The sequence below is a fragment of the Typha angustifolia genome, chromosome 4 (genome assembly GCF_048772165.1).
Source record: "Typha angustifolia cultivar Huaian chromosome 4, ASM4877216v1, whole genome shotgun sequence".
Classification (NCBI taxonomy): domain Eukaryota; kingdom Viridiplantae; phylum Streptophyta; class Magnoliopsida; order Poales; family Typhaceae; genus Typha; species Typha angustifolia.
This window is the reverse complement of record NC_133242.1, coordinates 3,957,119-3,981,732: the sequence shown is the minus strand read 5'-3', so window position 1 is coordinate 3,981,732 and position 24,614 is coordinate 3,957,119. Positions and strand designations below refer to the sequence as shown.

At 36.3% G+C, this 24,614-nt stretch overlaps 3 protein-coding genes and 1 non-coding gene across 5 annotated transcripts; 1 reads left to right on the top strand and 3 right to left on the bottom strand.

Moving 5' to 3' along the window:
• Positions 1 to 275: 275 nt before the first annotated feature.
• On the bottom strand, positions 276 to 3,926 carry LOC140759673 (tRNA (mnm(5)s(2)U34)-methyltransferase, chloroplastic). Its single transcript, XM_073096299.1, has 6 exons — positions 3,649 to 3,926; positions 3,501 to 3,564; positions 2,295 to 2,487; positions 1,985 to 2,058; positions 828 to 983; positions 276 to 564 (listed from the first exon to the last, which is right to left on the bottom strand). Exons 1-6 carry the CDS (start codon positions 3,887 to 3,889, stop codon positions 432 to 434), a joined length of 861 nt encoding a protein of 286 aa, XP_072952400.1. The 5' UTR covers positions 3,890 to 3,926; the 3' UTR covers positions 276 to 431.
• Positions 3,927 to 4,836: 910 nt separating this feature from the next.
• On the top strand, positions 4,837 to 9,674 carry LOC140758636 (histone-binding protein MSI1-like). Its single transcript, XM_073094873.1, has 6 exons — positions 4,837 to 5,302; positions 5,472 to 5,798; positions 7,235 to 7,387; positions 8,570 to 8,694; positions 8,781 to 8,876; positions 9,172 to 9,674. The coding sequence occupies exons 1-6, from the start codon at positions 4,958 to 4,960 to the stop codon at positions 9,380 to 9,382; spliced, it is 1,257 nt and encodes a 418-aa protein (XP_072950974.1). The 5' UTR covers positions 4,837 to 4,957; the 3' UTR covers positions 9,383 to 9,674.
• A 666-nt stretch (positions 9,675 to 10,340) lies between these two features.
• Positions 10,341 to 10,430, bottom strand: LOC140759819 (small nucleolar RNA snoR114). Its single transcript, XR_012104272.1, has one exon. It is a non-coding gene; the product is annotated as a small nucleolar RNA snoR114 (small nucleolar RNA).
• Positions 10,431 to 14,292: 3,862 nt separating this feature from the next.
• LOC140758684 (subtilisin-like protease SBT2.3) lies at positions 14,293 to 22,615 on the bottom strand. Of its 2 annotated transcripts, none has more exons than XM_073094928.1 (10): positions 22,048 to 22,615; positions 20,935 to 21,088; positions 19,953 to 20,428; positions 19,465 to 19,560; positions 19,310 to 19,382; positions 18,754 to 19,036; positions 18,125 to 18,456; positions 16,808 to 17,078; positions 15,575 to 15,856; positions 14,293 to 15,378 (listed from the first exon to the last, which is right to left on the bottom strand). In XM_073094928.1, exons 1-10 carry the CDS (start codon positions 22,251 to 22,253, stop codon positions 14,975 to 14,977), a joined length of 2,577 nt encoding a protein of 858 aa, XP_072951029.1. In that variant the 5' UTR covers positions 22,254 to 22,615; the 3' UTR covers positions 14,293 to 14,974. The 2 variants fall into 2 exon arrangements, with proteins under 2 accessions (XP_072951029.1, XP_072951030.1); XM_073094929.1 differs by having other exon boundaries at positions 14,294 to 15,378; positions 19,953 to 20,350.
• Between the last annotated feature and the right edge of the window lie 1,999 nt (positions 22,616 to 24,614).

Here is a 24,614-nt window from a genome sequence, read left to right as displayed (position 1 = left end):
CTAATCTAGATTTTTTAAATATATTCATTTGTCATTTGTCATCTGTTAGCATCGGTTGTATTTATAGTTTAATCAATAGTGCAGCAAGGCATAATACTCAAAAGGTAAAATAACTTTTATCCAAAGTACAGGGGATTAAAATACATTTAATCCTAATTATTTTGAGGGCCAATTTGGATATAACCTTGTAAAAAATTCAAAAAGATATTTGAGGCAACAAAAGATCATATTTGCTCCAAAATCAAAATTTAATCTTCAGATATACTTCCAATGTATACGATCTATAAGATTGATAAGCTGAGACCAATAAGATAAGTATAAGAAGCCTAACAACTTCATGAAGATCACTAACAGTGTTAGGGTGATTAGTGATATCAAGCGTGAAAAGCCAATAGTAGGCTTGATTTGCTTTGCTCTGAAGCAGAAACCCTTCATGGCAATTGTTTCTTGTACAAGAGAACAAGGACAGGAGCAGTTGGGCGGTTAAGCATTTCAAACTTGCAGCTAACCCAGGTTTCGACAGGCAAGCTGGATGCAAATGACTGAACAACTTCCAATTCATCTCTGAGAAGAAGGAAGATAAAACAAGATTATACAGAAAGCATTCAAAGTTTGCCATGAAGGAGATCATGCCATGGTTCGAGTCATAACGGTAGACAGTTACAACTCATGAATTGCACCGGCCAACAGTTAGAAATTTATGTTGAATCCAATTTACCATACTAAGGTAAAAAAATGAAGAATTTTTCCTCCGAATTCCAACTCCAATAGTTTAAACTCCAGCGTAATGATTTGGATAATATTAAACCTATCAGAATAAAAGTTACCTTCCACCAGGGTGCCCCACATAAACCATTATGCTGATAAGCCCATCATGTCCCAGTAACCTACTAGCAGCCTGTAATGCCAGTTCTGTCGTTTGTGATGTCGTAATTATTGTTTTATCTCCTCCTGGGAGATAACCCAAGTTGAATGCTACAAGCCTAGACACAAGAAGAAATATGTTAACCAACATAAAAGTGGATAACCTCCATAATCAAAGAACTACAAAAGGTATATAAAACCAGCATAACATAATTATAAGTCACGAACTACAAGATCCATGAAGTATGTTTCTGTTCCAGACAAAAACATGATCTTCTTCAGTAACTCCTTACAGGACTAACATTTTAATTCAATACAAATTCGTACAAAACTATGACAAGCCATTTCAAGATCTAGACAAGATACTTGAGTCTTTCTTTTCCATTTTCAGGGATAACAAACTGAGTCGAATTAAATCAGTTGAAGGCGCGGGCGCACAAGGTGGATTGATCTTAAGAAGCGCTAAATCATACGTATGGTTTCTCAAATATAAAACTTACACTGAAGGTAAAAAAGACAGCTGACCATTATGATTGACGAGCAACCAGTATCTGGCCATTATAAAGTTGGAGTTTATAAAGGTTATATAAGGTGATGAGTCCATCGTCACAAAACATGAACTTAACTGGTATGACCTGCCTGACAGAGATGGACAAGATTTAGAAATCTCTTTTTGGCTTCATTTCCTCTCCAAAATGATATCTAGCATCACTTTTGCTTTCAAGGAAAAATCTAAGAAGTTAAATGATGTTTATGTTTGTAACATTTTGTTAGAAAAGAGTATCAAGGAGGCGTCAAAGATTGGCCTGTTAGCAGGAGAAGAAAAAATAAAAGAAAAGAAAAAATTCAGGAAAAAACTCAATAGTTTAATTATGAAGAACAATCTCCAGGTATCGCTCTTTGGAATGTCTTCTTCTCTTCTTTTTATTTGTACATGTACCAATTTTTACGGCTTCTATTAACTTGCAACTGAGAGTGAGAGTGAGATGAGACTTTCATTTATTAGCACTACAAACTTTATATTTGGTTTGATAACACCAACTACTGTAAAAACAAATTCATGATTATGCTGAACAGCAAATTAATAGTAAAAAGGACTGATAAACTTTAGTAAGGTTACCTGACAGGAGCATTATTTGGTACAATATCCTCTATCTTGCTATGACAAACTGAAAAGAGCTTAACTAACTTCCTCTGCAACAAAGAAACAGTGAAGATATATTTCTTTCTTACAAAGCAACTTCAATTCAAAGAGTTTCTCAAATAATTGTTTTGGCTTCTGAAAAGGTACCAAAAGATACACACCAAAAAATTAAATCAAGATGATATATGAAAGAAACTAGTCATTAGTGACAATAAGGATAGAGCTATTTTGCTGGGCAGTGTCACCGAAAACTATAGTATTTCAGACAATCATGAAATTTCAGTACCTCATGGTCATCAGCTGACTTTTCTAACATATATGAAGTGCTCTTTATAGAAGACTCCTGAATGTCTATCCCATAGACACAACCTTTCCCTGATTCATCAGCTATCATCTTAAGCAATGCCAATGTATCATGACCATTGCCACATGTGGCATCAACCACAATGTCTCCTTTTTGTACGATACTTCTCCACACTCTAGTAAGGAATGAGCATACAATGGACATGGAATAAAGACATCAGCTGATAATCACGTATAACAAGCATCTTTATCCTTGAGTTGTAATGTGTTGAAGAAATTAACAAAGACATTCTATACCATTGAAAAGCAACTAACTATGAAAAACTGAAAAGTGAATACTCAAACAAAATCTTTAAACAAAAAAGCATACAAATGATGGAAAATACATGGAGAACAGCATAAAGCCTTCAATACTCAATTAATAGAGCGATCAGAAAGCTCATAGATTCTGCATCACTAATTATTCAATATTACCTTGATGAAGGAGTGCAATATAGTAGATTGCTGAATTCAGCAATGACATGAAGAATTTAATGCTAAAACATGCAAAGTGACAATAGGGCCCATCTTTTAGGCTTACAGAACAAGAAATGGAAAGCTTTGATACAAAAAAATCCAAAATCGAAAGTTCATGTACTCATTCTAATCTACACCAGAAGAAAATCAACCATTGAAGTTGGTCTAGAATGAGCCCGAGGACAAAATAGTATAAGTAATGCAGCAACAACTCAGATATAGGTTAGAACATACAAAATGTCTTGGTTCATTTAGCCCCATTTAATCTCTAACCATTATCTATTCTTGTACGGTATGGAGGGTCGCACAGTCTATTGTCTTTAATCTGTCCATGTGCAGTATGTAGGAGCCACACTTGAGGGAGTGTGTTAAAAGAGATGATATATACTTTGTTACCTAACAGTATAAGCTTTTTGGTCAACTGATTGTTTTAAGAAAGTGGGCTTGCTTTGCTACAAATTTCATTGAAAAAATAGCACAATGCAGAAGAATTTTATATTTTGACTAACCTTAGTTTGTCCAAAATGTGCTACATCGAACAATTCGTTCATGGGAATAGTGTGCAATACGACATTTTTTAATCAATCACTTGCCAATATCTCAAGCAGAGATGAACTAAAAACAAATCCAACATCATAAACGAATATAAGAAATCAGGACGAACTGTACCTACACGTGAGCTACTTCCGTCGCCTTTCTCTTTCCAGTGATAAACCCCATCAAAGCTTCCTCCACCCCTGAAATTTCAAACACACTAAAGTTAGTACTTCTATTTCTCATCAGATTTCGATGTTTACTACCTCAAAAGCAATGGAAGTGACCTGAGACCGGCATTGGGAACGATTTCTCGTCGGATTTAGCAGAGGAAGTCTCGAATCCAGAGAGAGTCGTTTGAGCTCTCGCCGTCGTCGCGAGCTGGGGTCTTGGGGGGAATCTACGAGGCAGGGCTGGAAGGAGAGGAGATTGGCTGGTGATTCGACGAGAAGGAGGCCGGATTAGGGTTAGGGTTTCCATGAGGAGTAAGCTGCGGACGGGAGAAGGTCGCAGGGACGAGGAGGTCATCTCTCTGGACTCGAGGAGGGAGATTGGATTTCAGAGGTTTTCTTTCTTTCTATTTATTTATTTATTTATTTATTTTTTTAAATTCTTTTATAAGAAGTCCATAGACAAAGGTCCATTTAATATTTAGGATATTCTACACTTCTACTAGAATTTATTTAGTACTTTTTTTTGGCTCACATAATTGTGGTGAAAAAAATTCCAAATATTACGAGAAATTTATCAAAAACAAACCTATATTTTTATTTATTCACAGCGTAGCTTCCATATATTTATTATTTATTTGACTTATATATAGCTTTTAATACCCCAAAACACTATAAGTTAATTATAGAATATTTTTTAAAAAAAATAAAAAAATTTAAATTATTCTCCTTGTAACTTTTAATCTAATTTCTCTTTTAACCTTAAAAACTGACCCAAAGGAATTAGGTCATTTTACATTAAATTCTCTAATTTTTGAAAAATTTAAGTAGTTTTAAGGATGTTTATATAATTCCCCTTGAATAAAAAAAATATTATTCCATTAGTTAAATCAAACTAATTGTGATTAATATAAAACTTAAATTTAGAAAATAACTACTTTACCCTTGCATAAATTTTCTAACAAAGTTTAAAATATTCTACTCAATATTATAGAACAACATTTTTTTTTATATACAAGATAAAATAAATCAATACAAAGTACTTATCAAGAAAGAAGAATATTTTAGTTATTTATATGTGTTTACCAACTTTACATTAATTTATTAGGAATATTATGTTAAAATATAGCCTTCAGTTATGATATTCTAATAGTTTTAAACTCTAAATTTAGTTAGCATGGCATTTTTTTAATGTAATATTTTTGGGGCACATTTATGGTAGTTTAAAAGTTTTCAGTGTTTTATGTAAAAAATCTCAGATATTATATATATATATATATATATATTCCTAGTCCCAAACTCCATTGAACCCTCTTCGTCCCTTCTCGTCCCCACTACTTCTCTCGTTCTCTTTCCCTCCAAATCGCAAGCAACTACCGTTCGCGCCAAAATATCGTGAGCGAAGAAACCCTAATCCCGAATCCAGATGGCGAAGGACGACGACGAGCTCCGCCGCGAGACGGAGGAGCGGACGATCAACGAGGAGTACAAGATCTGGAAGAAGAACACCCCGTTCCTCTACGACCTCGTCATTACCCACGCCTTAGAGTGGCCGTCCCTCACCGTGCAATGGCTCCCCGGCCACGAGGAGCCGGCCGGGAAAGACTACGCCGTCTACAAGATGGTCCTCGGGACCCACACCGCCGATGACGAACCCAACCACCTCATGCTCGCCGAGGTCCAGATCCCGAAGGAGGACGCCGAGTTCGACGCGAGACAGTACGACGACGAGCAGGGCGAGAGCGGTGGGTTTGGGTACCCTTGTGGAAAGGTTAGATCTTGGATTTTGATGATTTTGTTGGGTTTGGGGATGTGAGTGTTGATTGATTTGTAGAATTAGGGAGCTCTTGTTAGGTAAAAGGGCAGCGTAGAGGTTTCTAATTTTGGTTGGGTTTGGGGAGGTAATAATTCTCGTAAACTGTTTTAACTTTTCGTGGCAGGTGCAAATAATTCAGCAAATAATTCATGACGGAGAAATCAACCGAGCTCGTTATATGCCTCAGAATCCTTCTGTGATCGCGACTAAGACCGTTCTTTCAGAGGTTTATGTTTTTGATTGCAGCAAGCATCCAGCAAAGGCTCCTCTCGATGGTGCGTGCAATCCCGACTTAAGGCTGAGGGGTCACGACACCGAAGGATATGGTTTATCTTGGAGTGCTTTCAAAGAGGGATATTTGTTGAGTAGTTCTGATGATTCTCGGATATGTTTGTGGGACATCAGAGCAAATAGCACAAACAACGTCCTTGATGCTCTTCATAGTTTCAAGGTCAGTTCCTGTTGATATGCTTTTTGATAGCCTAAGAATTCACCGATTTACTTTTCTTGTCTGTTTTACACTTTCTGCTTTACTTTTAAGATACACTTGATATTTGGGATGAATTTGGAGATAGCATTGAATGTTAGAAATCTAGTTAGATGTATCAACTTTCTTAAAGGTAAAATTTGCATGAATAAGGATCTTGGGGCTTATGAGCAAAAGCTAGTGCTCAAATGTTCTAAGTAGTTGGTTATAATGCTGTAGCCTGTGTGTCTCATACTCTCATAGCTTTTACAAAAAGCTGAATGAAGATCTTGAATGCTTCTGAACAAAGAGAAAGAAAGATGTAGCAGCGGAGAAGACATCTTATTGATGTTTAGTTGGACAAATGACGTTATTAATTATTAATGTTATTCTTTCATTATTTGAATGACAATTAACTCTTCCACACGTTTTGGCACTTTTTCTTGGATTCCAGGGTTTGGTAATGCAAATTTGCAAACTTAGATAATATATAGTAGTTAAGAGTGTTAAATTACCTTTCCCATAGTTCAGTTCTTTTTTTTCTTCTTTTGTTATTTCTGTTTTGTGGGCATATTAGCCTCTTTTGATGCTCATTTTCAATTTTTGTAGTTTCCTTGCTAACAATGAGCTTCTGAGGGGGTTGATCTGTTGATGTTAGAAATGAGGAAAGACAGAATTTAGATGTAACTTCCATTCCTGTATTTGAGCTTGTGCCCATTTGACAAATGGCGCTGACTTCATTGAGCTTCTGAAGGTGTTTATTTGTTTATGTAAGAAATGGGGAATGACACAGAAGTTTACTACCATCTCTTTATAGACATTAGTTTTCTGGAAGACGATGCGCTATTTCTCTTGATACAGTTTACTCTCATTTTCTTATCTATTTTGTCTTATCCTCATCCATCATTCTCTAAAATCTATTCATGTTTGCTATACTAAAATCCAATAGACTGTACCTCCATAAATTTTTTGGTCTGTTTGCTTTTTGCTTAAGTTCATGTTAGATATTTAAATCTTTAGAAAAGAAAATATTCACCTTTCTCTCAATTTTTTGATTTTTAATTCATCATCTTTAGCTCTTCTATATATTAGTATTTATAAAGTTTTCAGATAACATGATTATTATTCATCAAATAAGGTAGTGAAAGCTAATTAATGAGACACTTAATGGAAAGGGTGACTATATGAACATGAGAAACCAATATTGAAAAATACGAAAACGTTCTGATTTATCTGGTTACTAGTTGGTAATTTTACTTGAGCATTATAGAAATTCATGTAAATATTCGTGCTGCTTTGCATTAAGCAAAGGACTTGAGGTCTTGAGGATGCCAGCAAATAAAGGGATAAGAAAAAATTAATGGTTTTTAGATTTGTAGTATGAGACTTGTGAATGCTATAATTTTTTCTTTTTTAAATAGGTTCATGTAGGTGTAGTTGGAGATGTTGCTTGGCATTCGAAGAATGAAGACTTGTTTGGTTCTGTTGGTGATGATCGCCATCTGTTCATCTGGGATCTTCGTTCACCTGCGGCTGACAAGCCTGTCCACTCTGTGGTTGCACATCAAGGTGAGGTAAGTGTCTTTCATTAACCAAGATGTTTTTGTATTTCCTTAAATTGATTTGCTCATCTCAAAGTTTATAAGTGTTGTCATTTGCTGCCATTTTTGGAATGAACATGCTTTCTGCTAGTTGATAACTATATATGACACAAAAGAATGTGAGCTGTTCATGCAGCCGGTGGCTGGGATAGGCTACTTTGCATACTTCAGATGTGGGTTCAGTGCAAGATAAATTAAAGAAGACGAAACTATTCCCATCTTTATCTCCCATTTTTCTGCTGTCGCATATACTATCCCTCAGTGTTCCTAATTTAAGACACTATACAGTTCAGCAGCGTTAAAGTTGATCCTATATGTGATATCGAGGCAATGCTGGCTACTTGAAATGCTGCAGTACTCCTTATCAGTAAAGATGTCAGCTATCAAAAGCATTTTGTGGACAACCTCTTATTTTGTTATTTATGTAACCAATTAATATTTTTCCATTGTATGTAATAATTTGAGCAGGTTTATTGCCATGAAATGTGCTTGATAAAACTTCATATGTTTTGAGTTCATGCTTATTTTTACATAGTATCACTTACCTTTATGTTAAATTTAACCGAAGGACCACTGAAGAGCTTGGGAGATGAATAGTTCATGCATAGATTAGCATACACAGGTTCTTTCTGAATGGTTGGCATTCCAAATTTTAGATGAAGAAAGTTAGTAATAAGATTTGGCAAGGGATCATGAGAAGTCCTCTCCAAATAATAGAGAGTTAGAGACTGTTATTCTTATTTCTATCTACAAACTTATTCAGTCAATAAACATTCTAAGTTTAAGGGGCATGATGCGATTTACTTCAAATGATCAGTTACAATCCCCAAACATTATAAATGTTTGAGAAATGCAAATAATCATTTCTCCATATGGTTGAGATCTTTAAAAGGCAATGGAGTTTCTTTTGAAGAGGATATGAAGATAGTAAATACTTTTGGGCTTTCGGCTGACACCGTACTTTTATTCTTTGGTGCTTCTCTAGGAGATTAAAAAATATTTTTATGCTGTGAGTAATGTTTTGACTAAATTCATGGATGGAAATCATGTTACTTTTTAGGTAGTTGTTCAAATATGATAACTGCAGAGTAGATTCCCTATGTTTCGAAGCATGAAATTGATAACCATTTTTTTTGCGTCATGGTCCTATGGCAGGTCAACTGTTTGTCCTTCAATCCGTTTAATGAGTGGGTACTGGCAACAGGTTCAGATGACAAAACCGTCAAGTTATTTGATCTTCGTAATCTGAGTACTTCCCTATACACCTTTGACTGTCACAAGTAAGTACTCTTCTTTTGAAGTTTAATTTATAACATATCTTTTGGTTGATTCATGTATATCATAAATCTTCAATTGTGATTATCAGAGAGCAGGTCTTCCAAGTTGGCTGGAATCCCATGAACGAGACTATACTAGCATCTAGCTGTCATGGTAGGAGGCTTATGGTCTGGGACCTTAGCAGGTAGATATTTTGATTTCTTTGTGGCATTCCTGGGTTAGTGGTTCAGTAGTAGCAAGGATTTGCTTCTGTGACGAATTCCTTTTTCAAAGCCAGCTGCTGATTGGAAAAGTGGTCCCAGAACCAACAAATATTATGTAGTTTGGAAATAGACTGGGCCCAGGAGTTGTGTTTTTGTTTTGTTAGCATACTCTTGACTTCGAATTTCCCATCAAGGAATTACTCTGCCTGTACTAATGACCTCTGCAGTGATCATATCTGTACCCAGTAGGAAATTGAACCTCTTTTCCTTTTGCAGGATTGATGATGAACAAACACCTGAGGATGCAGAGGATGGCCCACCTGAGCTCTTGTTTATTCATGGTGGTCATACTAGCAAGATATCCGATTTTTCTTGGAATCCTGTCGAGGATTGGGTCATTGCAAGTGTTGCCGAAAATAACATTCTTCAGATATGGCAGATGGCTGAAAATATCTACCATGATGATGATGATTTCCCCAGCAATTAAGATCCACCCAGAGCTTTAACTCAAACGTTTGTCCTTGAATTCATTTCTTAGAGTAAAAAAGGGATAGGAAAAAGAAAAATGGTGGAGATATGTGTGCCTCCCCTTTTCTATTTCGCTGCCTTTTACAAGCAACACTGGTCGACTTATTTATATTCAGTGTCGGCTTCCCCTCATTTATATGCGCTTTCCGAACAGCAATTAACATGTTTAATGATACCATGTAATTTTGCTAATTAACTATCCATTCTTGCATTCTTTCTCTCGACAATTACTCTTGTTTTATTGACACAGCACAACTGAGTTCATGTTAAAAGTTGTTGCAGTAAAAAAAAAAATCTTGACTCAGTGGTGTGTCATGACGTGATCAAACTTGCAGCATTTTATTACATAAAATTCTTTGTGCATACCAAAACGAAGGTACGGTATTTGAATCGAGAAGGAAAATGAAGAACGAGAGATGGGAGAGAAATTGAGTCTCAAACTTAATTAGTTGATCTTATTTTTTAGTCTTAATTTATTTATCTTAGATTCAGATATCATTGCATCTCCTTAATGATTTAGCCACATTACTCTTTTGTCAAAGCACTTGGACTATTCTTTTTGTCCAGGGAACAGGGAAAGTACCCATTTTTCCACATTCAAATACCACAACTTCTGTTACGCTAGTAGGTTGGAAGTAGAGTTTCTTTCAATTAGGGATGATGGTATCTGTTATGACTTAATGACTCAATATGGTTGAATCCAAAATCTTTTATACCTCAATGGCTCGTGATTAAAGTGGAAGCAAAAAATGCCTATTAGTCTAAGAGGAAAAAAGAATCGCAGTTCGATATTACTAAATAAAGAGGAGTTTGAAGAAAGAAGTTAAAAGAAATTAAAGAGAGAAAGAAAAGAAACAACGTTCACATTATTTAGTGATTGAAGGAGAGACTAAGTAGAGGAGAAAAAAAATAAATAAGAGCTCAGATGCGCTGTGTATCGTCGTCTTGGGATCAGACGGTTGTGATGGACCCAATCTATCACTTGAGCACAACTTTCCTCACTGCTCTTAAATTGTATTTACAAAGGCTCGAACCCGAGTCTTCTAGTGTGAAGGTGCTGGCCAACTGCCCTAGAAGTGCTGATGTTTGTGAATGATTATTTCTTTGAAATAAAGTGAAAATTATTAGTATATATAATATAACCCATTAAACGACTATGAGATATTTTATGATAGTGGTATAAGCCTTGAGCTGTGGCTGGGTGCTTATATATATATATATATATATATATATATGAAATGGAGAGGAAGAGAGAAAGAGAGAATGGAGGAGTTTGCGGGAACACTGAATAAATGGAAGACTTCATTAAACAAGAGAATGTCGTTAGTTATAGCCTTATTTCCATGGCATATTATTTCCAAGAGTGAAAGAGAGAAAGATGAAGATGAACACATAAAAAGTTCAACTATCCACTCTAAAGCACCAAATCTATCTACTTTTGGTCCAAGTCATCATGTCCACCTCAACATCTAGATCAAGTATTTTCACCATCGTGGTAGGTACTTTCTCTATAACCAAAGAGATTATGAGATCGACTTCAATCTTAAATAATTATTGTGGAGAAAGTTGTTTGGTGGTTAGTGGTGACTTGGCTCAATAATTTTGTCTAGTTGATAGCTTAGCGGTACTGTTGGCTTGGAGGATGTAACGCCCCCACCCGGCACAGCACGTGCACGCCCACGCGGTCGCACGGCACGCGACAAATCGGGCGGGGCCCGTCACGCACGGATACTCTCCTGTGCACATATAATCATGACATCATCAAATAAAACCTGCTAACCTATCCATGATCATATAATCCATCACCAAATAAATCATACTCTTAACCAAATAAATCTGTTAACATATGAATATCAAAGTCCATAATAATATACACTAGACCGCTACATAATCTGGCAGGACTCACACAGGCCACAACAAACCATCAAGATACAACTAAAATAACTAATACAAGAGTACACTATGATTCGACCTATATTATACAAATCATCGTCTGATACAATAAGGTACAAATATAACAAACAACGATACAACTCAATGTCTGGTTAAACTATCTTCTATACCGTCTCGCATCAATAGCTCACCTCATCATCACTCTAAAATATCTTCCCAAGATATCTCAGGTCGCTATCATGTACCACAAATCTGAGGGGTTAGAAAAGAAATAAAGAGAGTCATGAGCAAAAGGCTCAGTGAATAGACCTTCTCCGAATCAGTGATGCCAAACAGAGAGTAAATCATGTACTGGATAATATGAATCAGAAAGAGTATCATGTCATGAATGAGTATATGAATGTATCCTCAATAATATATAAATGAAAAGTAGATAATATGTCATACTGATAAAAGTATACAATCCTCGACAATGAATAAACAAATCTCCATGTCATATGATCATCATAACTTTCTATCAAATATGACACATGATGCATGCCGACCATGACCATGCTATGATACCAAATGCAACCATATATGATGTATATTGACCACTCAATAATCAGGTATGTCAGATAAAAATGAAATCATATGCATTTCTCAACATTCACGATCATCACCGACATCTCGGTATAATATCATCATACTAGACCACTGTACACAGTCAATACCCGGTACCCGGTCTCAACATCATGTCCAAAGGCTCAGAGCATACTCCGCCACCCACAAGAGTATTTCTAATATAACCATACCCTGCCATCCGCTAAGGGTATCAACATCCATCCAGACCGGGCACCCCTCTAGCTGATAGAAATCTCGTGAGGATAACTCGCCACATATGCCCTGGCGAACGGCATGTGTCCGAATGTCTGCTGCGCACACAGACTAACGACATCGGACGTAAGGCCAACAGGATCGCGACCATGTCGAGCGATCAATCATCCACCAAGCGCGTCCTAACCCTCGCGCCCACTCGGGTATCCTCACGCTTTCTATCAACTATCCTATTAATCACATTTCATGCTTTCCTTTTTAAAATGACAAATCATATGCATATATCCAGTACGATAACAAGTAAATGCATAACAGGAATTTAGGTGGATACAGAGGAATAGCTCGGCAGTGCGATGACTTAGAAAAATATTTTAGCATGTGTTTAGTTCGGAGCAATAATTCGACAATACACACAGTTTAAAGTCTAAACTAGGCGACTTAATATATTGACTAAAATTTGATGGGTCCTTAATGTCTTTGGATAGACGGTTTAATATAATGACTAAAGCTTGATGGGTCATTTGTATCCATGGAGGTGTAGTGCCCTCCACCGTAGTTGAGGGCACTTCTTAACGCCTCGCGCTAAGCACTCAAACCCCTCATCTTGACTTGATGATGGTAGGATAGTTTCATCATCTTATAAATTATTTATGGCGAGAAATATTAGCGCACCATTGAAACGCCGTTATTTATCGGTTGCAATTTAGTCTAGGCCAGAGGCTTTAAGTGCTTAGGCCTAAAAATACAAGGAGGTAAGTTAAAATTGAGCCAAAATACCGTTACCCTTTTTCTAACGACAGCAGGTATAGATCTGCATTAGCTTCATGAACAAAGATTAGAATTGGATTAATTAGCTATTGCACCTCAGGATATGCCCAATCACTTTACCTCCTTATTTTCATAAGCGAACACTTCATGTTTCCATCTGAACTTGATGGAAAAGATCGCAAAAGTATCAAAATGGTAATGGACCCTCATGTAATTCTCCTTCCATTGATGTAGAGATGTTATGGTAATTCAAATTATTGGATAATTAATATCATAAGAGTATTAACGATAATTTGATGGTCTTGTTAACTAGTCTCCAGATTTTTGAGCAAACAGATACAAATGAAAGTCTGATTTTGAGTATAATCATATGGTGGTAATGCATAATTCATCCAAGTCATTAGCATTCACCCATCTCTTAATCATGTAAGTTTGCAAGGCTGCTTCCTACGGTTATGCGAGCAAACAACTTGGCCAATGAAGAATGACAGGTTCAAATGTTCTTATATGCAGGTTGATTACTTGCTAGGAAAACAAACTTATTTTGGGAAGACAGACTCTTGAGGTATGGAAGTCTAGCTATTATAAACACTTTGGTCACATGCAAAATATACAAAACTCAAAGACAATAAATTCCAACAGGGCAGGTTCGACGCCAATGCGGTGGCGACAGCCAACATTCTAGAGACCTCAACGCCGGTGGTGGGCGGCAAACAGTACTACTCCATCACAGTCCTAACAAGGACAGCTGATGGAGATGAGGGTGGAGAGCACCAGATTATAACTGCTACTGTCTCTGATGGCAAGCTCTACATCTGCAAGGCAGAAGCTGGTGACAAGAGATGGTTCAAAGGAGCAAGGAAGTTTGTGGAAAGCACTGCCAGTTCCTTCAATATTGCCTAAGAGGTGGCATCAAAAGTCTCTGGTTGTAAAGAGTGGATGTTATTAGTGTTTTGCCATCTCTAGGATCATAATGTGTTCATGTGAGTTGTCTGATAAGAGGATGCTATATTGGACATGGATCTATCATGCACAAGAACTTTTTCCATCATTTTGTATCTCCTCTATACTATTGAATAATCTAAGGACTCAATTGTTCCAACATCACAAGAACAAATTATTGTGACAGCATTGGCTATCAAAAGCCATATATACATCACTGGGGGCTCTGCAACCATTTGAATATATTAGAGGGTAAAATGAATGTACAGAAAAAAGATTGAGAAGGGAACTATAAATACTGAATAGTCCAACAAAGCAACACCTTTTGGATTTTAAAATAATGGCAGCTTTAAAGAGGTAATGTAACAGCTGGTTAATAAGAAGCAATCAGCAAAAATAGTTTTCTAAACACTCCTACAGATCTTGCTTGTATTTACAGGCTTGAAGTTGCTGTATAGCATGAAAAACTGAACATATCAAAGAGTAAAGGTATATGTAACAGGCAAATTCATTTATCATATGTCTGCTTGCTTAATCATACTCACTGTCCAGCAGTGAAATACAGAGCCAAATAATGTAAGCAACAGATAGGGTAGATTATGAACTATTGCACTGCAATCTAAAACAGTTTACCTCTCAGTAGTGCTGGTCTCAATCTGGCATGGCATGTGTCAATAGATCCATCCTAAATTATCTTAGCAACAAGTTAATCGCAGTGCATCTTTGTCAAGATAGGTAATCAGCAAATGAAACTTCTTCCCTCTTTCAAATCGCACAATGAAGAGCCCCTCACTTAATTTAAGCTAGAATTTTGACTGGTATTTATACCTGCTGCCATAATGCAGATTTTTGTTGGATATCACAAATGTTAATTCATGTACCAGAAAATGTTGTGATTTCAGGCCCAGGTACTTGTTTAACCAAAGCATACAGATGCTGCTCACTAAAAAGATCTTGCTCATTCTGTCACTCATGGAACTGAGGCTACAAAGAAACTTGCACATTATTTGTTACTCACTATTACATCAAGATGCTTCAAAATGTACATCCAAATGATCTAAAACTTGGTTCGATACAACTGCCAAGGCAACAGAAATCACCAACAATTGTTATGTCAGCTTATGGTATTGCTCTACGTAGTCTTCAAGATGACAGACAGTGGAATCATTGCCTTATGACCTTGGTTTCCATATAACCCTACTCTTCCAAAGCTGGCGGCGGAGCTATTCATGGTAGCTGTTAAAACAAAAGTCAACTTTTTTTGTTGACCACTTGCAATAAAAAATTGAGTGGGTGTAACAGAAACAGAGACTCCATAAGGAGCACTCCAACTGATTCTATAAGTCTCATCATTAGCAATATTGGTCACTGTTCTCACTAATGTTCTTGACTGCTTCAGCAATGCTACTGTAATTGATGGTAGGTTTAAATCTGCGCCCGTCATGGTGGAAGCACTACAGTTGTTTCCCGTGTAATTCATCACTACAGGACCAGACCCGTTGATACCACAAAGAAAGGAGAAGAACTCATCATAACCTGAATATTTATCAAAAGTAGCGTGTTATGATTGCAATTGTGTGGAATGAACAAGTCATGATTTAACTAATGAACATATTTTGTTTTGGTTGAAAGAACTAATGAACAATGGTAACAACAAATATTGGACGAATGAGAACAAAATACTGAATAGATATTCCAAACATTTTTAGTAAATTGAATTTATAAAACCCACCACAATCAAATATTATTCCGGGGTCTAGAGCTGCAGTAGCATCAACAAAACCGCTGCCCATGTCAAAGGGTGTAGCAGCAGACTGCGTCAAATCAGGGTTGCTGTAAGCTCTCTGTGCCATGATTGGACCACCTTGCCTGTCATAGAGGGTAGCAGTTGTGGAGAGTGTAGAACTTATGGCCGAAGGACTAAAGTTTGGAAACTTTTGCTTGATTAGAGCAGCAAGCCCAGCAACATGGGGAGCAGCCATACTTGTGCCAGAAAGCATTGCAAAGTTTTCACCTAAGAGAAGAAAAAGAAACAAGAAAGCAGCATGACGAGTAAATCATTTCAACATGGGAGTGGAAGATCAAATGTTATCTATATTATTAGATTACTTATTTGAATTGTAGGATTTCTACCTACAATTGGTTTTTTGTTTCATATGTATGACTTTCTCCAAACTCTGCAAGTAAGCTACATAACAATTAGTTAGGTCACTTGCTGCATCTGCCATTGCAGATGTCAGCCAAGGGAATAACATCAGTCGAGTTGAGTATGACCTCTATGGGATGCCAAACTCATGGCCTTTGTAAGCATATGTAATTTGTCTTACGTATATGGAAAGCTGGAATTTTTTTGCAAAAATGAACTTCGTAGAAGTTACTGTTCTCAGGAAAATTAGCTTAACAATTCCTAGTAAGTAAATTATATTATGAAACGAAATAATATTTTGTACAATTTGTCATGTTTCACAAATAATAGAATGCTTGTATACTGAAGCTTGGTTAACTTAGTAGCTCTATGTAGATGACCTTTTGTCTATAGACATATGTGTAAAAATTTTATGTTCTCAGGAAAATTAAGTAATTAGTTCCTAGTAAGTAAACAATATAATGAGACATCATAGGATATGCATGATTCAACATGTTTCACATCTAAAGCGATACTTGCATACTGAAGCTTAAGTCACTAAGGTAGCTCTGTATAGATCAAAGATGATTTTTTGTTTTATTACAGAACCATGAGTGATCACTTGATGCATATTATTAGGAAACCAGAAACCATTAATTAGTGCTCAAAGTTGTTCCACACCATTATAAACTGTCTCCATCCTAAACCCCCTTAAACTACCCAACAAGGATCAGGACAAATCCTTCTCAGAACAGAAAACAACTGATGGTCTAACTTTAATGTAGTACTGAGGGCAGTGAAGAAAGATGATCATATAGTCGATTTTGATCGGTATTTTACCTTGAAATTCGGAAGAGTCCATACCACTCGAACTCCAGGCACCCCATATGGAATTCCCAGGAGCTATCAGATTAGGTTTCATAATGTCAGCATCAGATAATAAATTGTCCTCTGGATCTGGTCCTCTAGCTGAGTAATACATTACTTTTGGTGAGGAATTGCTGTAGTTAGCCTTTAGACCTCCCAATATTTTTGCAATGCCACCAAACCCGGCAATTCTTTTTGAGGTTTCATCTATCACTAAGGAGCTATTGTAATACTTCAGGAAAATCTGCATGAAGAATGCAAAGAATAAATTGGTATCTAGTGAAGTAACAAGACTGATTCCTTATTGATTCAAAACTAGCTAGATCATCTAATTCATTGCTTTCTTAATGTGACGGCTGGACATTGAAATTCATGAACATGAAATAAGAGAGAACGTAACAAAAAAAAAGGCAAATCATACTCAAGAAAGAAAATGATCGAGAGGAATATAAACTGATTGAATCAAGGATCGAGTTGCAATCCCATGTCTTCGTAGGAGTAGTTTGGTGCATGTTGATGAAAATAAGAGAAGGAAAAGAAGAATCAATTAATACATTCAGAATATTCTCATATCATTAAATGTCACAAGGGACATAATTGCATTTACCAATGGGGCACAAATGCAGAATATAGATAATCTGAGGTAGAGAAATGTATTAACTATTTTCATGATGGAAAGAAGACAAGAGGGTCTATATCCACTTGTGAAAGTCAACATAAAACCATAGCTCTGTTGGGGATTAGTGTTCCTAGTTGCAATACGATTGGACTCCCACGTTTAATCCAGCAATTGATCAGACCTTAGCTTTGCAGCTGATTTTCATTAGTTTGTCATGAAGCTCGGGGCATTAATTGGTTGCCTCAGTAGAGCCAGGTTTGTTCTTTTGTTCATCGTACAGGTTCGGGTGTAACAACCATATTTATTTGTTGATTATTTGACTGACTCACATGTAGAGGAGAAGATTGTTGGGGACCAATGGTCTAGTCCCATAAGGAATAAGAAGATAAGAGGTGAAGGAATGATACTTAACAATTGGGCAAGCTAGGGGTTAATCTTTCAAGTTTATCTGGATTACCTTACGAAATCATAGTTCCACTCTGATTGTGGCTCCTAGACTAAATGGCCACTGACTGAGAGTCTGAGAGTGCTATGTCCAAGCCAATGGGGTACGAAAAATATGATAATAATGCAAATGCTTGGAAGATCCTTTCTAACACCTCATGCCTGCTTCAGTATATAACCAAGTTTTGTCAATCATAAGTACTTAATAGCAGTCCTAAATTCCATACCTTAGAGTCATCAGGAGATGGTATTATCAGCCCAGGCATATCCATGGGAGTTGGGTACAGCTGGAAGCCAAGAACAAATGGATCCAAGTAGAATATAACTCCAATTGCACCAACATTCTTTGCTGTATTTATGGCTTGCTTGACAGAGGACAGGCCAAGCACAAATCGGATGGAGTAACTGCAAATCAATAAGTTTCCTTCAATCATATCTTGATTTAGATGAGCTGAGTCTTGGCATTCTCCCAAATACAAATTATTTGCATTAGTTGTATCATTTTTCAATGCATGAGTTGCAGCAATGAGAGTGTACATCAAATTGCCATCTGTGCCAGCTGCAAATGAAATTAAATATTTAGCTGAGTGCTCACTACTCAGTGATATAAGCTCCATTTGCAAATCATTGAAGGATTTTAGGAGGATTCTTTTTTTTTTTCTTTTGGGGGAGTGGGGGTTGGCGGGGATAGTTTCAAGATCATTGTACATACTACACAGATTCTTTCCTCCTGAAGACAAGTTTTAACAAGAACAGCTACATACTTTGGGAAGAGAAGAGCTGCTAAAAAATAAAGAAAAGCAAGAACGTGATAAAATAAAATTATATAAGAGAAAAATCACAATGCAAAACTTACGAGCAAGCCCAACTCCTGGAATTGTTAAATTGTTGCCGAGTACCAGATAGTTATTGTAGATTCTATCATGAGATGAAGCACCTACAGTAAATATCCATGGGCTGAAGGATGACATGCTCTTGGGTGAAGGCCCAGTATTGCCAGCTGCTTGCACAACAAATATTCCAGCTTTTATTGCTGAAAGCAATGACATATCAATAGGATTGAAGAATGTTGCTATTCCAGGAGGACGTCTGTTTGGAGTAATTGATAAACTTATAACATCAACCCCATCTTCAGCTGCCTGTGAGAGGAATTGATCGTATATAATGGTTAGAAGTAAAAATAAATCAGGAGCTGATTTTGGTCGGATATTCAAAACCCACTCCATAAGGGTTTCTTGATAAGAAAATTCTCAACTTCACAACTTTTGCTTTTTATCTAATGCCCAGTTGCTGTCAAATATAACTACGATAGCAATATAAGAATATCATAAACCATGAACAGACCGTTAAACGGATAGATACAATTCAGATAAATAGCCAAATCAGCTAACTGATGTATGGCAAAGATTTACCTGGTCTAATGCAGCAACAACATCAGCAGCAAAGCCTCCAAAGCTTTTGTACAGAGCTTTATAAACAGCAATGCTGAAAAATGAAAGGTCAAATTATCATATGAATGAAAGGCTATTGTTTATTTGTGGTATAGTAAAGTAGATTCCATCATTACTGTGCACGAGGAGCCATGCCACTTGCATTCCCGAAATGATTCCCAGACACAAGAACAGGAAGTCCATGGTTACCGGCTGCAATGGATGCTGTATGCCTGTGTTGAACTGAAACTGCATTAAACCGCAAAAGACTCGAAAGCACTTTGATTAAAGAATTACACATTTTGAGTTTTTGACAAATAGAGATGGTAGTAAAGCAGAAACGTTAATCGAGCTTCCTTTCTTGAAATTACTACAAGAAGATCAATTCAAATATATAACTTCTCAACTTTTTTAACCTTTTCTTTTTTTGGAGTGAACCAAATAATCTGAAATCAATAGCGTTACTTCGACAATAGCAAAAGCAGATGAATAATCAAATGAAAACTAAGGATAGTATTAGGGGAAAAGGCATCAACAAAATGAAAAAGTTGGAACAGATATCAAATAGCATAGTATCTCCAACTGTACCCAGCTAAGGACATGTAAGTTCAATTCTATCACTTACGTTCCATGGCCGTCACCATCGAATGGTGAAGCATAATCCTGTGAAGCATTGAAGACTCCCCTTGTAATAGCAGAAGCTGCAAAATGTCGAGCTCCTACAAGCTTTCTGTTACAGGATCCAGAAGGAAAATCACTTGTAACCTCGCAAATACCAGCGAAATGGGCAGGAACAGGATAACGATTCATAGAAATATCATCAGAAAAGCTAGGATGACTTGGATCAATTCCGGTGTCAATAAAACCAATGACAATGCCTTCTCCAGCAAATTCAGGTCCCCCTTCTTGAACCCATGCTCCTTGTGGCAAACCCAGGAATTCAGGTGTATATGTAGTTGCAGTCCTAACTGAGAAGTCCAATACTACATTTGCAACTTCTCTTCTCCTAGAAAGCTTGTCTGCCTTTTGAAGCCACCAACAACAGAACATTAATGCAGAAAGATGTACATGTATCAAACTTGATGAAGCACAGGTAAATGTCTGCCGAGTGTCAACAGTAGATGCTTTGAGAATTCTAATATTAATCAAATACAAGAACACTTATTCATTGACATTAACTTGTAAATATGTAATTCTGCTGTAATTGATATATCTCATTGATTAGTGATACAAAAGAACCGTAAAAGGGATATGATATGATATCTAACGCAAATATCAAATTAGACAAAGACATAAAGAGCTCAGAATAATTATACAGCAAATGGTATATAGTGTATAGTCTTAAAATAATACAAAGAAAGAAGTACGTAAATTTTGCCAATCACTTCTGCAGTTCAACAATCTAGAGATCAGTAAGAGGCATTTCCTTCCAAAAATTTGTGAAACTACAAAGATAAAGGATTGGACAGATGACAGATCGACTGAAATTCCGATTATGCCACTATAGGTACATGAAGCACTATTTATCTACATTATTATGAAACTATTGGAGCATCCATTGAAACAAAATGGCAGAAGGATGGTACAAAGAAAATCGAGTCGTATACCTGTTGAGAAGTGATAAGAACAGCAAACCCATTAATCAAATAATGATAGCTATAGAGCTTTAGATAGTGTTCCCCTTTTAATGCCCTCCTCAAGAGTGAATTCTGAAGCCGAATCAGATACGAGCTGTAGTTTGCATATGGTTTTGGCACGTTCCTGAATATACACAGTAATATGTGTAAGCTAACCTGATTGTGTCATAAATTACTTGCAGGAGTTCTGAAACCAGAAAGGACCAAAAAGTTGTCGACCAAAAGAAGATTAGGTGTGGAGAATGCTATCTTAGGTTGAAGTAATTATTTAGATCAAACAGAAGAGTAGAAAATTACAGGATTAAACATGATTTGAATGTCACCTTCCAGATAATGAAAATATAAAGGTGACAAGTAACTGGCTATGATAAAATGGAGCAATGTTAGCCAATAGATGAAAATGGAAAAGAGAATTCTAACCAACAATAGAACCTAACATGTTTCTAAATAATTAATAATATTTCTATGATTAGTTCAAGGTGTCAGAGCTAAACTGGTAAACTAATTGATGGAGAAAGAGAAAATACATAGAGTTGTGATCCACCACATTTACATTATTGACTCCACGGCAATGAAGCTTTAGAGGGCATAAAGTTGGCATCTTCAGATATTGTAGATGTGATCAGAAACTGACCCAATATTTAGCAAAGATTAAATTCAACCGACTTAGATGCATGTCGAAAACAAACTCACAAATAGACAGAAAAATATTTTCAGAAAGGATGAAAAATATATAATCATTAGTTTACCTAATCATTTATCATTTTCCTCCTTACACAAGTGCAAGAGGTGGAACCATATTCCATTTCCATACGACCACTATTTTCTCTGCTAATTCAATGCCTAAACTGAATGACAAACACTAACTTGAGTCATAAAATTTTGCAGTAGTAAAGATCTTCAAAATTTGACACAATATACTTTCTAAAGAAGGAACATTTTAAATAAGGCTAAATCAAGAGACACAAGATAGGACAAATGAAAAAGTGGGCCAAAACAAACAAATTGAAGACAAACCATAATACCTAACGAAATCATCAAAGAAAGGACATTGAAACTTAGAAGAGTCTAATGAAATAGTACCTTTTCTTGTTAAGGGTATTCGATGTTGCAGAGTCTCTTTTACTAATGCGGCTACTCCCGTACCTCTTCAAATCAATGTGGTGATGAACTGCAGGAGCCTGTTTCATTGTCACAAAATACACAGCTGCATCCTCCTGACAGAGGCCTCTCAACCAAAGGAGCAACAAGAGAAGCACCAACAAATGCCCCTTGCAAATGGCCCCCATTTGACAGAATCGGTAAACCCAGCAATGCCGATTCCTCACTTCCTCATGTAAAACTCACCCAAGATAATCCAAGAAGGATGCAATCCCCCAAAGAAAATCCCGCCTTGGGCATTCTAGCTAGTTACAACCCACCAAGCAAGATCATTCCTTTATACACTACAACTACACTCCATAAAGTATCATAGAAAACCAAATAATGACTGGAAGTTCCCTCTTCACTTCCTCATGCAAACCAAAGCAAGCCCACTCGAGATAATCCAAGAAGGATGGAGACCCACCGGCCAAAATCCCACCTTGGACACTCCGGCTTCAATCCCTCCTCAATGGCTCTAGTGATGTAAGTGGAGTGCAGCTGTAAAAGAACCACTGTGATATAAAGATCTCTAATAAGCATTTTCTTTTGGTTGTTTGGCATATATATATATATATATATATATATATATATATATATATATATAATGGTAGATTTGGTGCCAAATGTGTTTTGACTGTGGGGTGCTGTGCTCTTTGCTGCTATCCCAAGAACGAACCAAAAAGAAAGGAAAAAAGGACTCAAATGCCGAGAGAGAGACTACAAAAAGCCTGTTTTGGTTCCCAATAAATGTCCTCGTCAACTTTCCTCTTCTCATTAATTCTTCTCATAATTCTGCTCATAATTCTTTTTTTTAATCTAATATTATCATTACATCTAGTAATGCTCACTCACATGTGAGAGTTGTAAAGAGCAAAGAAACCTCCAAACTCTCTTTGAAATGGGCTCATTATTTATGATGATGGTGTTGGCCTGGTATCCAACCCTTTTGCTTTCCCTCTCCCAAAGTTTCAATCATGTATTCAGATAACCAGTCAGGCCTGCTAATTAACGTACTCCCTCTCTCTCTCTCTCTCTTCGATTATGATCATCATCTAACTCATTGTAGGATTATTTTTAAAAGTGAACAAAGGCGAGCATGAGCCTGCCCACTGCAAGAGGAATCTGGTGGTCGACCACCAAAATATATGAGATGGCTGCCTTTTTCTTTATGAAAGGGGGGAGCTTTAGCTTTTGAGAGAAAGAGTGGAGCAGTAGTTAAGTGGGTAGCCCTGGCCTTAAAAAAAGAAATTAGGCCACCGCTGGGGCTTGCTAGACTCGGAGGGCTCTTCATGCCGATCAGTAGTGTGCCTTGGCTGGGCCAGTCGTCCGCCATTGACCAGTTTTGGAAGAAAACAAAATGAAGAATGGAGGAGAGGGAGGAGGAGGAGGAGAAAGTTAGATGGGCGGAGAAGAGAGGGCAGTTAGGCGCGAGAAGGTGTACGTGAGAGAGAGCGCCTTAAAAAAAGTTTAACATCAGGAGAAATGATTCCGTACTAACTAATTAGTTGTTGAAAATAATTTTAATCCTTTGTTAACTTAAAAGGGTATAAAAGACATTTCATATCTATATGACTAGATTAATGGATAAAAAAATTAGAATTTAAATATTTTCTTATTACTTATTACTAATTTATTATTATTATAAAATTAGAATTTAAATATTTTCTTATTACTTATTACTAATTTTTTTATTATTATTATTATTATTATTATTATTATTCTTAATAAAAAAAATAGATAACTAAGAGAGAAATAAAATATGACTAATTTAATCGATACTTCTAGTTAATATAACCGGTATCATTTAATCTCAACCATTCAATTTGAAGAGATAAATTAATAATTTTTATTAAATCATTTGGCTAACTTAGCTCATAATATTCAAAAGCTGCAGCGAAGCGACTCTTAGCCCCCTTTTTATTTTCAAAGTCGTTGACATCCATTTTATTTGATCAAAATCGTTTTGCAAAAACGATTTGCCTAAATTTACAATTCGAAAGTTTGAGCCATGCAAATTTATTTAATAAAAAAATTAAAATAAAATCCAGCCCGAGATACTATACTACACTATTCCTGTGATTACAAAATGCCTCAATATATATATATATATATATATATATATATATATATATATATATATATAGGAGACCAAAATTTATACGAGTTGGGATGGGCCGTCCCATCTCAATTCTCAAGTACAATCAGAACTCATTAATAAGCTACTAGCAATAATAAGAAGCTCATTTGCAGTACATAGTCTTCACGTAGTAGGAATTCTAAGAGAGCCTATCACCACCTAGCTCTGGTAGTAAGAATTCCTTCATTCTAAGAATAATTTTTGCTTATAATTTTTTATTTTAAAATAATAATTAAACATCATAGTATTTTTATTCTATAATATAAATATTATTAATCAAAATTAACTTAATTAGTCATTTATTTATCTGCATTAATTTATTCTACATCTAATCAAATAGTAAACACTGAAATAATTAATTCTACAATAA